General features: G+C 41.6%; 1 protein-coding gene across 1 annotated transcript in view; it reads right to left on the bottom strand.

Annotated features, from left to right (window-relative positions):
- Positions 1-11,093, bottom strand: part of CDR2 (cerebellar degeneration related protein 2) — a 26,751-nt gene extending 15,658 nt beyond the window's left edge. The window contains exons 1-2 of the mRNA XM_002926062.4: positions 10,704-11,093; positions 2,882-2,994 (exon numbers count right to left, since the gene is read on the bottom strand). Coding sequence (XP_002926108.2) covers positions 2,882-2,994; positions 10,704-10,782 — 192 coding nt within the window. The 5' untranslated portion in view covers positions 10,783-11,093. The remainder of the gene's footprint in view (positions 1-2,881; positions 2,995-10,703) is intronic.
- Between the last annotated feature and the right edge of the window lie 5,267 nt (positions 11,094-16,360).

The raw sequence follows: 16,360 nt of genomic DNA, 5'->3' as shown, positions 1-16,360 counted from the left end.
AAAGAAAGAAAGAAAGAAAGAAAGAAAGAAAGAAAGAAAAGAAAGGAAAAGAGAGAGAGAAAGAGAGAGAGAGAGAGGGAGGGAGGGAGAGAGAGAAGGAAGAAAGAAAAGAAAGAGAGAGAAAGGAAGGAAGGTAGGAAGGAAGGAAGAGAAGGGGAGGGAGGGAGAGGGAGGGAGGGAGGGGGGGAGAGAGAGAGAGAGAGTACACAAGAGGGGGGAGGGTTAGAGAGAAAGAGAGAAGCAGACTCCCCCCTCAGCAGGAAGCCCAATGCAGGGCTTGATTCCAGGACTCCAGGATCACGAACTGAGGCAAAGGAAGATGCTTAACGGACTGAGCCACCCAAGTGCCCCTGTCATTTGTAGATTTAGAGAATCTCAAAGATCTCTGGATTCTTTTTTCAGAATGTCAACAATCTGTCTTCACTGTTTAATTATCCTCAATACCACAGGGGGGAAAAAGGTAGAAAATAGGTAACTTAGAGCATAAAGCAATTATGTTTGTGATCTCCTGTGGCAACAAATAGGCATCATTCTCTTATGTATGCAAATATTTGTACTTTTTTCATCTATACTTAGGAAATATTCTAAAATAAGTATCACTTATAGTATTCAGTTACAGTGATTTGACAGAAAACATCAATACAGTTATTAAGACTATGCTTTTTTTTTTTTCTTAAGATTTTATCTATTTATTTGACAGAGAGATCACAAGGGGGGGGTGGGGGGGAGGGTAGAGGGAGAAGTAGGCTCCCCGCTGAGCAGGGAGCCCAATGCGGGACTTAATCTTAGGACCTTGAGATCATGACCTGAGCAAAAGGCAGCCACTTATCCGACTGAGCCACCCAGGCACCCAAGACTATGTTTCTACCGAAATACAAATAGATTTATCTCACAGTATAAGACAGTCGTCATGTATATGCCCTAGGACTGCTCTTTGGAATCTTCTGATGAGTTGTAAAGCAAAGTCTATGACACAAAGCAGGTATGAATTTCTTGACCGTGTATGACACTTGGCTAGTTTTAACAGTTTTAAAAATGCCCAGTTTTTCTGCATTTTTAGGTTTCTGGCAAACTGTACATTCAATTCTGGGTATGGCATGTTCTATGCTCTTTTGATATAAAATGTGCTAAAAATGGTTGCTGATGACCTTAATATTATAAGATACACCATCCTAAAATTATAAAAGTATATTTCCCACAGAGCCAGTTACATCATTGGCTATATTCATAGATCCTGATAAAGGAGAGGATCTACTGCCTACACAAATCTTAATTATGGCTACTATGTAAAATTAAGGATAGTGGGATTATGAATTTGCCTTATTTATTTTTTTAGGGTGGGTGGGGAAAGGCAGAGAGAGACTCTTAAGCAGGCTCCATGCCCACCACAGAGCCCAATGCGGGGCTCGATCTCACAACCCTGATATCATAACCTGAGCCAAAATTATGAGTTGGGAGGCTTAACTGACTGAGCCACCCAGGCGCCCCACTCAGTAAATTCTGATCACTGTTCTAAGGTCTTTTACATTTTTTGTGCACAGAGACACAAGTGTCCTGTTTCTAATGTACCAATTTGAGGGGAAGGAATTGCAATTTAAGTGCAAAGTTTTTTTTGGGTGTGTGTGTATGGGTAGAGCATGGAGAAAAGTATTCTAATGGGACAACTGTCGGGTTAATATCCAAAATCATCTTTATTTTCATAAATATTTTAAAATAATCTGTACACTCAACATAGGACTCAAACCCACAATCCCAAGATCAAGAGCCACAGGCTCCACGGACTGAGCCAGACAGGTGCTCCCCAAAATTATCATCTTTACAGTCAGGTGGCCTACACATAACTGGACTACTTGAACGGGATCATTTACAATATCTTGTATTTTATGCAAGTACCTTGCATTTTATTTTTTTAAAAGATTTTATCTGAGAGAGAGAACACATGTATAAGTGTCAGGGAGGGGTAGATGGAGATGGAAAGGGGGAGAGAGAATCTCAAGCAGACTCCATGTTGAGCGAGGAGGCTCTTGGGGCTCAATCTCACAACCCTGATATCATAACCTGAGTCAAAATCAAGAATCGAACAACTAAAGACTGAGCCACCCAGGTGCCCCAGCATCTTGCATTTTAATGCCTTAATCTAATATCTCATTTTAGTTAAACTAAGGGGAAAAGTACTCTTTTAATTAAAAAAAAAAAATCTACCAAAAGTGAAATAAATTAAGATCATACCAAGGAGAAAGAAATATCCATTTTATGATTTTTTTTTTAAAGTAAACTCTAACATAACATAGGGCTTGAACTTAAGACCCTAAGATCAAGAGTTGTATGCTCTACCCACTGAGTCTGCCAGGCATCCCAGATTCATTCTCTGAATGGCACAAGAAGTTTAAACACATTATGAAATCAGGTACTACAATTTAAAAAATTTTCCATCTAAACCCAAATTTAGGATGGTGATTGGCAGTGGCTGGGAAAGGGAATGCAAACAAGGAGGGAGCCTCAACAGTGTGGGAAGTTTTTTCTTAAGGTGGGTGGTGGGTACACAGCTGTTCATTGTATTATTTTCTTACGCCACTCGGCCTATCTGAAATATTGCATAATTCATTTAAAAGAAAAAAGTAAAAAATGAAGTATAGCATTCACATCTTTATTGTACTTCACATACTGGTAAATACCGAACATTTACTTCTAGTATATTCACCAAGGTGAAGAGAGAAATTTCTTTCATCAGACGTATGTTGTGAGAGCATAAAGAAAATAGAAATCAACCTCCCCACCCTCTCCAATGATTCTTTGAAAGTACTATTTTAGCAGAATATGATTGGTCAATAGAAGCAACATGCCACAACTCAAAGTGTAACTCTCTTAATGAGTAAATTACCTCAATTTCCTGTAACTGCTCCTGATTGGTTGTATACATCTGCTGAAGAGAATCCTCCAACTCTGTGTTCCGATCCAGTAATGTCTTCCCAAGTTCAGCAGCAAGTTGGAGATCTAGCACAACAAGTGAATCTTAGGATAATGCAAATGATCTCACTTCAACATTGTATATAACCCAGTCGTTAAAATAAGAATCATGACCTAACCCCACACACAAAGTTTAAGTCAGATCCCAGTGGAAGGTGGAATGGCACAGAAAGAAACCCGAATTCTACTTAAAATTCAGTTGAACTGGGTCCCTCTACCAGGTAATGCGTGCTCTTATGTACCCTTATTTGTAAGACTGAAGAACAGTGATCTACTTTATGGAGATGTACTCATTAGTTCAGAAATGATCATTCATCATGGTGATGTCTAACATCGTAATTATTTGCTCATGGACTGGACTTACTTATATCCTCATTGTCTACTTTTTTTCCTAGAGACCTTTGAGCCAAAGTATAGGTAGATCTTTCAATAGTCTCTAGAATTCCTATAAAATCTGGCTGCTGTGAATTCAACTATTAAAGTGAAGTTTGTGGGGGCGCCTGGGTGGCACAGCGGTTAAGCGTCTGCCTTCAGCTCAGGGCGTGATCCCGGCGTTATGGGATCGGAGCCCCACATCAGGCTCCTCCGCTATGAGCCTGCTTCTTCCTCTCCCACTCCCCCTGCTTGTGTTCCTTCTCTCACTGGCTGTCTCTATCTCTGTCAAATGAATAAATAAAATCTTTTAAAAAAAAATAAATAAATAAAAATAAAGTGAAGTTTGTGGTACCGATCCTGGGCTCCTAAGGACACTAAAAATTAAGTCAAAAAAGGGGGAAATACACCAGTAATAAGAACGCTGCACCATGTCTCTCGTTTTTTTTCTTCTCTTCATGTCCCTCCAAGATGAGCAAGCCAGATAGGCAGTGCAGAGACAGTTTTTAAATTACATGTCAATAGCTTATACTTTGATTTAGCACAAAACTATCTTTCTATTTTGAACCTATTTTTCCACTCTCTCTCTTCTTAGGCATATATGTACATAAGACAGGATTTGTTTGTATTATACCCAATACCCTAGAAATAAAAATTTAATGATACAAAAAAGGACACTAGTTCTAACATAGTAACAGAAACACTTACCTGCATAGTAAGTTTCATGGGAGGCCCTTTAACATAGTGAGAAATACACTGAACTGAGTAGGAAGGGCTGAGGTCCAGTTGTGGCTACCATTTACCAGGTTAACACTTTCAGTATGGTGACTTTAAAGGTCTCTACACTTAGTATTCTTGTCTAGACAGAAGACAGTCCCGTCAATGTAAGATTGTGAAAATCAAATGAAATAATATATAACAGAGGACTTCAGAAATTATGTTGCAAACAAAGTGAAGTAGTATTAGTATGCATTGATTCACAAATTAATGTTTTTATTGCTAGGCACTATGCTATTAAGCTTTAGCTATAGAACGGTGAATAAAATGGATGAAGTTCCTGTCATCCTGACACTTCGAGACTAATGGAAAAAGCCAGACAGCAAGTAGGTAAATAAACTTGCCAATGTGATGAACACTTCATTCATAAATGCATGTATACATTAATACCAGACACTAGGTATATAAGAGTGAACTTAGCTAAAAAAAATTCCCAGCCCTCATGAAGCTGAATAAATGACCCTGTAGATCAATTTAGAGGACCAGCATTCCAGGCAGAGACAAACCAAGTACAAAGGCTCTAGGAGGAAGTGTGACTGGAGAAAATGAGAAGGCCAATGAGGCCAAAGCAAAGTGTGTATGGGGGGCAGAGATGGTGACAAGTCAGAGGAGCTCTAAGGTTGCCCGGCCAGCTTGTGTAGGTCCTACAAAGGTCAAGATTTTGGCTTTCACTCTCAGTGAAATGGAACCCAATGAAAGCTTTTGACAGGATGAGTGGCTGCTGTGTAAACAGACTGCAAGAGACAAAGATGGAAGCAGGGTGACAGGAGGATGCTGCTATCATCTGGGTGAGAGATGCTGGTGGCCTGGACTACACTGGCAGAGATGGAGAGAAGAGGTAGGAATCTGGATACAGTTAAAAGCAGAGCTAAAAAGAATTTATCAACCAATTAAATGTGATGTGTGAGAAAGAAAAAAATAGATTTGGTGATAATGAATTAAGGATTTATTTTAGACAGGGAAGTCACAAGGAAAGTCTGAGGGGACATTTTAGCTGAGGCTTGAGGAATGAGGATCTCACCATATAAAAAAGCCAGACAAAGGCACTGCAATAGGAAAGAACTTGGTATAGTCTACAACCTGACAAAAAGCCAGTGTGACAAAAGCATGAGGGGGAGAGGGGGAAGAGATGAAGCTGGAGGGTGGGCAGCAATCAGAACATGCAAGATTTTAGCCCATGGTAAAGAATAAATTTTATTCTAAGTATAATGGAAAGTCATTTTGGTTAATATCATACGAAGTATTTATTACAAAAAAAATTATTATGAAAACAGGGAGCCTCACTACATATGCTCTTTAATCTTAATTTTTAGAGGTTTACAAATAAGGTTTTGTGTTTATTCATTACTACTGACATTAAAACTTAACCTAGAGAAAGTGGTAAAAGAAAAGCCACAACTTTTGTTACCTGGTCCTGTCCATTAGAGTGCATAATTAGTATTCTACTTGGTTAGTTTTCCCTCATTAGGAAAAAACAAAGCCTCAAAGCCAGCACACACCACTCCAGCTCATTTTGAAACACCTTACACCCATTTATAATTAAATCGGTATTTATGTTGGTAGACAGGAGTTAAATACATTCTCTCATGATTTAAATATTAATAACATCTATTAATGTACTTAAGGCTTCAGATAACAAGTCTATGAAATAACATCTTCTATTCACAAGGCATAGAACCTTAGCAAACAGCTCAAAGCATTTAAGAGATATTTATCTTTTCAAGGTATTTAGCCTGGATTTTCAAATGAGACAATGTGAAGCACAAAGATGCTAACTGACCTGACCAAATCTACATGGTGAGTCACAGCAAAACAGAAACTACTGTCAACAGGTTCTAACTTCACCATCATCATACTGGGAGTACTGGGAGTATGCCATCTTTACACTGGGAGGTCTGCATACCTCTTTGTTTCAGGTAGGAAGTAAATTTCCCTTTGAGGTACTTATCTTTTCACTTGTTTTTATAGATGGCAATGAGAAATCAGAGTTGAGCTACTTGGCTTTTATTTTATTGTCTGCTCTGCCAGTGAAAGCACACACAATCCCAGGCAAGTTAATATCCTGCTTTCATCAAATGCAAAAGGAACTATGCAGATGCTCCAGAAATAATTATTTTGTACTCATAGGACATGTAATGTGTATACATAGCCCCACACAGAAGCCACTATGCTTATTTAAGACAAAGCATATAAACATTACCTAAACATTACTTAAGTCTCTCCTGGCCTGTTGTAAGGTGGTAATTCCTCACTGGGAAGGACCAGAGACTCACCAAAGGTGTTCTTAACTAGTGATCAAAACCTGAGCCAAACCTTCTTCCAGACTCAAGACTAACTTCAGACCATCTTCCAACTACTTTGATTCAGTGATGAAACTATCTACTACTTAATACACAGCCAGGGACAGCTTTCCTGCGCTGGCTGCTGCAGGAAGAGATGCCAAGCACAGCACTGTTCCAGTAAAACGCAAGCAGAAAAGAATTTGAGACTTGTCCTTATCTCAAGCCTTATTTCCAGTTAAACAAAGCCCCAACCTGGTTCAGTAACCTGAAGTCTCAATCTCCTAAATATTTCATAGAAGTTTAGGATAGAATTCTGGCAAAACAAGCCCCACTACAAGTAAGTATCTGTGAAGTCGCACTGCATAATAGGATATTACTTCATCTGTTAAAGACAAGGGTCTTTTTTTGGTCTTAAAAAAAATTCACTTCCTGTTGTGTAGCATCTGGCTTCCATAACCAAAAGGAGCTAAAAGCTGGCAGTAAGCCCAAGAAGAGTTTCTAAATAATTAGTGGGGGAAATGGGAGAATGCTCAACGTCCTTTATATTTTTAATTAAGGCACAAAAAGAAAGGAAACAATATAGTTTTGAAGCCTTATACACCTGATCATCTCTATTTTACAATAAGGATTTTCATTAAGAGGTTGTCTTTTCTAAATTCTATTGAACTGAGCTAGGCTAAAAATACCACACATTTACTGGAGGCTTGAGAATTACAACCTACCAATACCTTCATATGTTTAATATTTTCACTAATTAATCTTTGCAAGTGAAAATAATCAACTTCAACAGCATAAACTGTAAGCTTTAAACAGGTACTCTGCTCAGCCCTATGCCAAAGCAAAAGATTAGCTCTGGCAGCTCAGTGATTTTTTTTTTTTTTTTAAAGGATCCTTTTTTCTGGAATTCTGAAACCTTTAAATTCCACTGCTATTATATTTTTGTTTTACTTCAGTTTTCACAAACTATGAGGACAACATATTCCCATGTTAGCTGTAGTCTGCAGCAGTAATTCAACAACATTAAGGCTGCAAGCTTTTCCTATTACAAAATCAAATGCGTCATTTCATGATGCTTCTGTGTAACTCCTGTTGCCAACGTTACTATAATTGGGAAAGCAAAAAATCTGAATATAAACATCAAGAAAAATGATGGTGCCAGTTTTAATGACCCTTCAACAATGATTCAGCAAATTAGTTGTACACATGGAAAATGTACTCATCATATAAAGCAGAAATCTGAGGGTTCCTTTAAACTAAGATTTCATTTGCTGATCCATATAGTAAGAACTTGAAACCTTATTCTAAGCTTGCACAGCTCACCAAATGACAATTACAATAGCAGCTGGACTAAAAGAAAACTCAGTCTCTGAAGTCTTTCCACCTTGTTCTCAGGGGCACATTTCAAAGCAAGCGCCATCATTACCTGCACAGACGGCTCCTGCTGTCCCAGAAAGGATCTTACCCGTAGAGATCATTGTCAGTATTCTTACTGCGCCAACTCAGCTCTCTGACAAAAGACAGTCTCTTTATCAAAGTGTTCTGTAAAAGCAAAGGGTTTTCTCCTTCTGCCTGCACAAGGTCTACATGTTTGTAACAAGGTATAAATGATGGACCACAGCCTTCAGAGGTTAGAATTTTTCAGCAATTTTAATTTAAAAAAATTCCCCAGCAAACTTTGTTATGGTCTATTTACTTAAATAATGCTTCTATTGCTAAAGGAAACAAGTTTGTAGTTTAATGACTGAGAACAGGATCTTAAAAAGTTTTAGCAGCTCTCTCCAAACAAGCTTTGCTCAGTAAATAGTGAGGACGTTAAAAAAAAAAAAGAAAGAAAAAAGAACAGATGTCTGCACTTGATAAAATCCCATTAGATGTGCTTATCAATCTGTTTAACAGGACAGACTTGCTCCCAAACTGTATTCAGCACCAAATATCTACTGAGGGCCTACCATGTGCCAGGCACTGTAATTGGACACATACCAGGAGGCAACATCCCCAGGCGTCACCAGTAAACAGATTCCTAGACTGTCAACTCCAGGAATAGGATCCTATCCTATCTACCCTTATCTTGTGGATAGGCACCATGACCCCAGTGCCTAGATGGATACCTGGCACGGACTCAATAATAAGTTTTTCAGAAATTAACACAGTCAAAAATTCATTAGAACTTTTAGTGGTCTTTAACATACCATTTTAAAAAATTGGGACAAAGATAACCTTTTATTCACAGTGCAGACTTCATTCTTCTACAGGCCATATTCACAAATTATGATTGCTGGAATTTCACATCTATTCCTACTCTACGCACTTGGTTATGATATACAGGGTTATGTCAAAGTCCATTGTGATAACAGATGTAAAAGTCTTTTGAAAAAGGAGAGAACAAATTCCAAATGCGAATTGACATTAAGGAGATTCAGACCTGTGCTCATTAAGGTTTCATTAAACTTGAACATCTGATGGCTTTGTTTCGATCAGAGGTTAAAGAGTTCCACATGTAATGCCAACATGTGGCATTTGTTTCCCATAGACTGAAATCTTACAACTGGTTATTCTTAACAACTTGCCGCAGGGTGGAAGAGCAGTGTGGACTAAAGCACCTGATGGAAGAGAGACATGAAAACAGTAATTCTGGGTAAGCGACTCAGTTCAACAAATATTAAAACTGAGCTTCTATTATGTGCTAAGTTTGTTAGATTTAAAAAGAAAGGGGGGGGCCTGCACAGATCTATGCTTGCTAAAGAAAGATATTTAGCTTTGATTATACAAACTGCTTCATTTATTGTAGGGAAATACTGCAATTGTGCAGTGGTTGCCTCATTAATCCTGGAGAAGTATCAAACTAGGCCATCAATCCTTATGGGGAATTTTGAAAACAGGTTTGTTAAAATGTAAGACAAATTTGCCTTGTGGACACTGAGAACACATGATGGCAAATACTATACTGCAGCCACTCAACAGCTTGGGATATTTAAGTGAAACTGTGAACCACTTTGATTCAAGTTACTGTCCACAACATATCAAAAATCACCTTTCCCCAAAAGAGTTGCTTGTACTTAGAAAAGGCAAACAAACAAGTCATTCAAGCCTACGTCCTTCCCCCACAACCAAGTTCAATGATTACCATGAACCAACATCATGGTCATTTAATATTCAGCTAAGTGAGATGTTAATTTTCAGTGCAAGCTTAAAGCTGAAAAAGTTGATTTTCACAGAATTGCAGAGACCGAAGATGGCTGAAAAAAATTCCTAAGGAGTGTTCAGTATAGTGGCTAAGAAAGTTGGCTCTGAAGTTTGGAGTGGAAATCCTAGCTCTCCCAATAACAGTATCTACACTACGTCCATAACTGGATGGGAGGACTAAATGAGTACCAATGTTAAGAACCCACAAAAAGCGTTCCCCAACTGCAAATTTCCTCTATTAAGGCGCAAAACAAGGTGGGGGCACTGGCTCCAAACTGAAGGCTGCTCTAAGATTTCTCTCTGGAGACACCATGGGCAAGAAATCCAAGGCAGGCCAGGATCTGAATGCCTGTTTTTCACTAAAAAGCTAGAGCGCAAACTGCAAGAAGTGGGAGAGGCAGAAGTGCCTCAAGTCACTTTCACTTGGCATCTGGTGGACTACGTATAATCAAAAAAAAAAAAAAAAATTTTTTTTTTTCCAACTTTTTAACACCCGACTGAAGAAGCTGTAAACCGGTGATAAAGGCGAGATAGGGCCTGGACAGTGGCTACGACTCCTCGCTCTGTGTGTGTTCAAAAAGGCTTGCCCCCACATTTGACTCGAGCGAAGTCGTTTGGCCGTTTTAGCCTCGCTTTCCTCATCTGGGAAATGGGGACAGGAGAAGTTCCTCTCCGAGGAATGGATGGAGCGGGTGAGGTGGGCGGGCCCGGCCTGGTTCCTGCCACACAGCACTGCTACCCCTACCACCTGCAGCAGCTCCCACTCGGTGCGGGCTAGGCGGGGGTTCCCCCGAAGGCGCCGAGGCCGCGGGGTGCAAGCCGGGAAGGGGCCGTCCTGCGCCTCCAAGGAATACGATAAGGATTCAACCAGCTAAACGGGGAAGCGCTCCCAACGGTGCCCGGCCCACACGCAGGGATGGCGAGGGTCACTGCGCAGAAGCGGCCACCCGACCGGCTGGGCGCGCGGCCGGTGCCCAAGCCAGGTGAGCGCCGGACCTTCCCGCACCTGGCGTCCGCTGGCCTCCGGCAAGAGCAACTTTTTAACGGTTTCGCGCTCGGGAGTCATCCCGCCCAGGCCGCCCGCCCGAGGCGGGGGCTGGGGGGCCCCGACCGCGCCCTCACCTTGCTGGAGGTCCTGGTGGTCGTACCACGGCTCGTCCTCCTTCATCTCAAACTCCTCCATTAGGTTTTCCGCTAACATCTCGACCGGCTCCTCCGGGGGCAGCGGCCCCCCCCGCCGCCGTCCCGCCTCAGCCGCTGCCCCGGGCGCTCCACCGGCTCCTCCGCCCTCAGCCAGAGCCGCCCTCCGGCGGGACGCGACGCGACGCCGCCCAGGCTCAGCCGCGCCTCCTGACCAGAAGTGCTCCCGCGGGGCGACCCGCACCGCACGTCGCGGGCCGGCTTCCAGACCCGCCTCGAACCGCCCAATGGCCCCAACAGCCGGCGACCCAGCACGAGCGCCCCAGCCGGCGCCCTGAGCCGGCTCTTTACACTGCAGCCGGGCCCAACGTGGCACTTTGGCAGAACCCTCCCCGGCCGGGGCCGCGATTCAAACCCCCGGCGGCACCTCGGCCAATCGCGAGCGGGCCGCCGGCCGAGCGGCAGCAACGTTGTCCAATCCTGTCTCACCGCAGGCTCGCGGGCCGCCCGGTCTCGCGGGCAAGCAGCCAATGGCGACTCCGGAAGAAACAAAGAAGGCGGGGGAAAAGCTAAGGGGTGCGGCCGAGGGCCCCGCCCCCTCATCTACGTTGGGTAGCTTATGGGCCAGCGTTCCGGCAGCTGGTTGTGGAGGTGGCGGCCTCCGCGGCGCCTGTGGTGGGTATCCCGCCGGCCCGCCAGTTAGCCGGTGGACAGGCTACGTGGGCTCGAGGGGCGGGGGTACGGCCTCTGAGCAATGGGCGGTTGTCGTTGGGCGCCCTTGGTGCAAGCGGAGGCGCGAAGGGTGCCGGGAGCCCGAGGTCTGCTGCCCTGCTGGCCCCTTCTGGTCTTTTGACTCCCAGATTTGCTCTCCTCGATCTGGGGAATTAAGGGTCGGTCGGGAGTTTAGGGCTGTTAGCTGTGTTCTCCTTGATTATCTACGCGCTCACCTCCAACCCACTGAGAGTTGTACTTACTTCCCCTGAAACAGAGGGCCCCATTTGAGTATCTGGGGGCGGAAAAGGGTGCAGTTGAAGGTATCTCCTTAGAAAAAACTTGTAAGAACTTTTGCACACGATTTTTAAAAGTTTCATAAACCAGCCGCCAGTTAAGGACCCCGGGTCAAGACATTGCACCTGGAAGGAATTGAATGCAGCCCTAGCACTTGCTGGCCAGCAGGGCAGTGAACTTCGTTCTCCACAGAACTAAAAGTTGATACTGTTCGTGGGGCGCGGCTTTTACCATCATCGTGCAGAAAAAACACAGAAACTCTTAAACGGGGTGACCGGAAGGTCAATGTTCTCCACCTTGATGTAAAGGTAAAGATACAGCTGATAGAAGACAGCAGTGCTCTCTCCTATAGAATGCCAATCGATAAATGTAGAAGGAATAATGGTGTTGGAAAGTAATAAAAGGAATGGTAAACGCAAATCCTTTTCTTCTGAATTCAGGAATACTAAAAGGAAAAAGGCTAGTGATTATTTTTTATTCTTAGGTTAAAAAAAGAAGAAAGCCAGGTTACACCTTATAGGCTTTACAGCCCTAATTGTCAAAATTCAGGTAGAGATATAGTCCAGAGCCAAAAGAAAATGATTTAAAGCCAACTATCTTAATCTAAAAGTAAGTCACTACACATTGAGCTGTTTGGAGAGATGATTGGATTTAGAATTTGCTGACAGTGATTTGTGGAAGCTGAAGGGCTAGAATCAGGCATTTGACCTTCAAGACTCATCTCCCATAGTCACTGATCCGCAAGATTGAAAGTGCTAGCTTTTTTCGCCATGGCAAATAACTCATTGGACTCCAAATCAAATTGGTCAGTGTATTGAAACGTTCTTTCACATTCTCCTTCAAAAACAAAAAAAAAAGAGAAATATGGAGAGTTAGCATTATTGATAGTTTAAAGTGGCAGAAAAACAGACTTTATGTTTTTGGTATTAGTGGGTTCTTTTTAAGGACACCTTTTGGGGAAACTTTTTTCCCTGGGAATGTTTGTACAAAAATTGCATTGAAAAAGAGATGTTAGCTTTTGCTGCTCAAAGCCATGCTTTGGAGGGATCTCCATCATTCTTTTATAGTCTACTTAGTGAAAACTTAGAAGCAGTCATGAACAGCCTCTTCAGTGACATTAATATTACTTGGTGTAGTAGCAGGTTAGTGAATAACATCCCAAGTTGATTCTGAAAGGAGAGGTTTGGGTTTTCATTTAATAATTCACGGGTACATTGTACACCTGCCCAGCCTAATCACTATACCATTTTGCTATTTAAACTCTTCTGTATAAAACCTTTTGTGGTAAAGAAGAACCAGTTTCAGAAGTCTTTTGTCCCAGCTCATAAAGTTATAACATTCTTGTTTTTGTTTTGTTGCTATAGTAAAATCAGGTAAGGAGAGTTTTTAGATAGTAGTGGTGGCTTTAAAAAAAAATGTAAGTGGTAATTTTCAGTTTGATACTTACTGAAATGAGTATTTACTATGATGAAAATAATATTAAGCAAAATATTGATAGTCCCCTTTGCAAATGAAAATAAGGGGGATTTTACTTCCTCCTGTCAGTATATATAAACAGAGAAGTTCAGGCTACAAAGTTTTTCATAATGTTATTAAAACTTTATATTCACAGGTTTCAGACAGGATGGGTGCTTAACTCAAATTCTTTTTAAAAAAATTTAACTCGGGGCACCTGGTGGCTCAGTTGGTTAATCGTCTTTTGGCTCAGGTTGTGATCTCAGGGTCCTGGGATTGAGCCCCACATCGGCCTCCCAGCTCACCCCTCCCGCCCACATACGCATGCTCTCTCTCTCTCTCTTTCTCTCTCTCTCTCAAATAATTAATAAAATCTTCAAAAAAATATTTAACTCAGCGAGTTTATGACGCTTTGCAAAATTCTGAGTTTATAAATACCCACCTCCTGACTTAATGATAGATCAACTCAGAAGGTGTGGCATGCTTCTTGTTTCAGCATGCCTGAAATAAAACTAAGAAAAAGAAGAGTGACTGCATTTTGGTGGATTAAATTTGTATCTTGGCTTTTGGTTCAACTGACTCCCTTGTTTTGGCTTTCTTGGCAACCCAGTCTTCAATCTTCATTCTCACTTAGGCCAAAAGTAACTCCCTAGAATGGGGTCTTCACTAATAGTTCCAGCTTTTTCAAATCTGAGAATTACCTTTGAAGCCAAAAATGTTGACTGACCTCCACATAATGGTACTTGTACTTTTCAAGTGTTTGCACACTGCGTAACGACAACAAAGAAATTCAGATGGTATCTAATCATTACAGCAGGGTCTACAAACATTTTAAGAATAGTAGTGCACATTGGCGCAAAACATCCTTTATTCAGTCTACAGACAATGCTTGGTCTGCATATGGGTTTCATAACCCCTTTTAATTGTAGGGTCCTACTTCTCATGGATTTGGAATCATTTTTGGATCTACGCAATGCAAAGTGAAGCTCAGGGACTTAGATAATTTGGTCATTTGAACCAGTTGTTCACTCCTCGCTTCAACCTGCCCCCCCTTTCCCTAAGAAATTGGGCAGTATAGACTGCAGTGCCACCTTGATTCCCAAGCATTATTTAAGCAAGTAACTTCTCTTGAGTTATCTGAATATTTATCTGGTTTGTGATTCAGTAAGATTGTGCAGACCTGGCCAAATATTCCAGGAAGGTAGGGATAAAACAGAAAAAGCATAGTATTATCTTAAACTATGGTCAGGGTTAAAAGGAAGATGAATCTGTACATACCACTTGCTTGGTTAACCTTTTCCTATTTTCCAGTTGTATAAATCAAGTCATTGAAAGACTGAGACAATAAACAAGATTTAACAGGGAGATCTACATCAGAGCAAAGACCAGAAAGTGTTACTTCTTTTTTTTTTAAAGATTTATTTATTTTGAGAGACAAAGCAATGCATGCGAGTGGGGGGAGGGGCAGAGAGAGAGAATCTCAAGCCGGACTCAGGACTTCATCTCACAACTGTGAGGTAATTACCTGACCCGAAATCAAGAGCTGAACACTCAACTAATTGAGCCATCCAGGAGCCCCCAGAATGTGTTATTTCTAATATCCATCTTAGATATGACTTTTGGGCCAAAGTTACATAGTCTTTCAAGAGAAGACCAAGAATAAATATTCCAGATGAGATTGGGCGCGTTCAGGGTGGTATGGCTGTAACAAGAATAAATATTCCAATGCAAGTCTGTAACTACTGCATGGTCAACTTTATACTATGATGAAGGGTTCTATTCCTTCTATCTGATTTTAGCTAAAAGATGTCACCTCACTGTTCATTTTCTGTTGCACCCTCCCAAGCAGGGAGGATAATAATGCCATAGACACATCTCCTCAGCCCCTAGTTAAGCATGTTCAAACTCATGGATAAATCTCACTTTTATAACTTGGAAGAGTTACTAAAAATATATTCAAGTAAGGGTGCCTGGCTGGCTCAGTCAGAGGAACATGTGACTCTTGATCTTGGGGTTCATGGGTTTGACCCCCATGTTGGGTGTAGAGATTACTAAAAAAAATTTTTTTTAAAAGAATTTATTTATTTATTTGACAGAGAGGCAGTGAGAGAGGGAACACAAGCGGGGGAGTGGGAGAGGGAGAAGCAGGCTTCCCGCTGAGCAGGGAGCCCAATGGAGGGCTCAACCCAGAACGCTGGGATCATGACCTGAGCCGAAGGCAGATGCTTAACGACTGAGTCACCCAGGCGACCCTACTAAAAAAATTAAAATATATATATATATGCAAGTGAGTTACACTCTACACAAATTAGGGTCCCTGGGAATTTCTCAAAAAATGTTGGGGGGGGCGCCTGGGTGGCACAGCGGTTAAGCGTCTGCCTTCGGCTCAGGGCGTGATCCCGGCATTCTGGGATCGAGCCCCACATCGGGCTCCTCTGCTGGAGGCCTGCTTCTTCCTCTCCCACTTCCCCTGCTTGTGTTCCCTCTCTCGCTGGCTGTCTCTATCTCTGTCGAATAAATAAATAAAATCTTTAAAAAAAAATGTTGGAATGGATAAGAAACTAAAGTGTTGAATCTGGTGACAGCTAGTGGTTTTGGACTTTTACTTAACTAAAATTAAATTAGTGTCCAGTGGAATTTTGCCACCTATCACCTATTGTATGCAAACAGTGAATTTTAACCATTTTCCATTTTTTTTTTAAACAAAAGGAAGAAGAATTCCTTTGCATGGAAAATGATAGTTTTAAGTATCAAACCCATTGCTTGGGCATATTCTATGATAACATTAGGAACTGAAATGCTAAATTATGTCTTCAGTTTCTACTATGTGAAGTTTTTTTTACATCTGTACAAGATTTCAGAAGTGGCCTTTTACCAAGCCCAGGTGAGATGGGGCCTCATTATCCTATCACCTAGGACAGAGTTTCTCCTTCCTCACAGTTGTTCGTTATTATGATTTTCCAAAGAGCTGATTCTTCACACAGCTGACTTTTCAAGAAAAGGTTATCCATGTCCAAGATCCTCTGTTTGAGGGCAAAGAAACTTAAAAGATTGCCACTTAAAACATAGAAGCTTTAGAGTTTAAAAGGAAAGCTTTGGTTATCTGGAAAATTCACTTATATGGAACAATTAGAATTATTTTTAAGGTATTCTATGTCTTGAAAAGGTCCATGGTA

The sequence above is a fragment of the Ailuropoda melanoleuca genome, chromosome 10 (assembly GCF_002007445.2).
Source record: "Ailuropoda melanoleuca isolate Jingjing chromosome 10, ASM200744v2, whole genome shotgun sequence".
Taxonomy (NCBI): Eukaryota; Metazoa; Chordata; class Mammalia; order Carnivora; family Ursidae; genus Ailuropoda; species Ailuropoda melanoleuca.
This window is presented reverse-complemented; position numbering and strand designations above follow the sequence as displayed.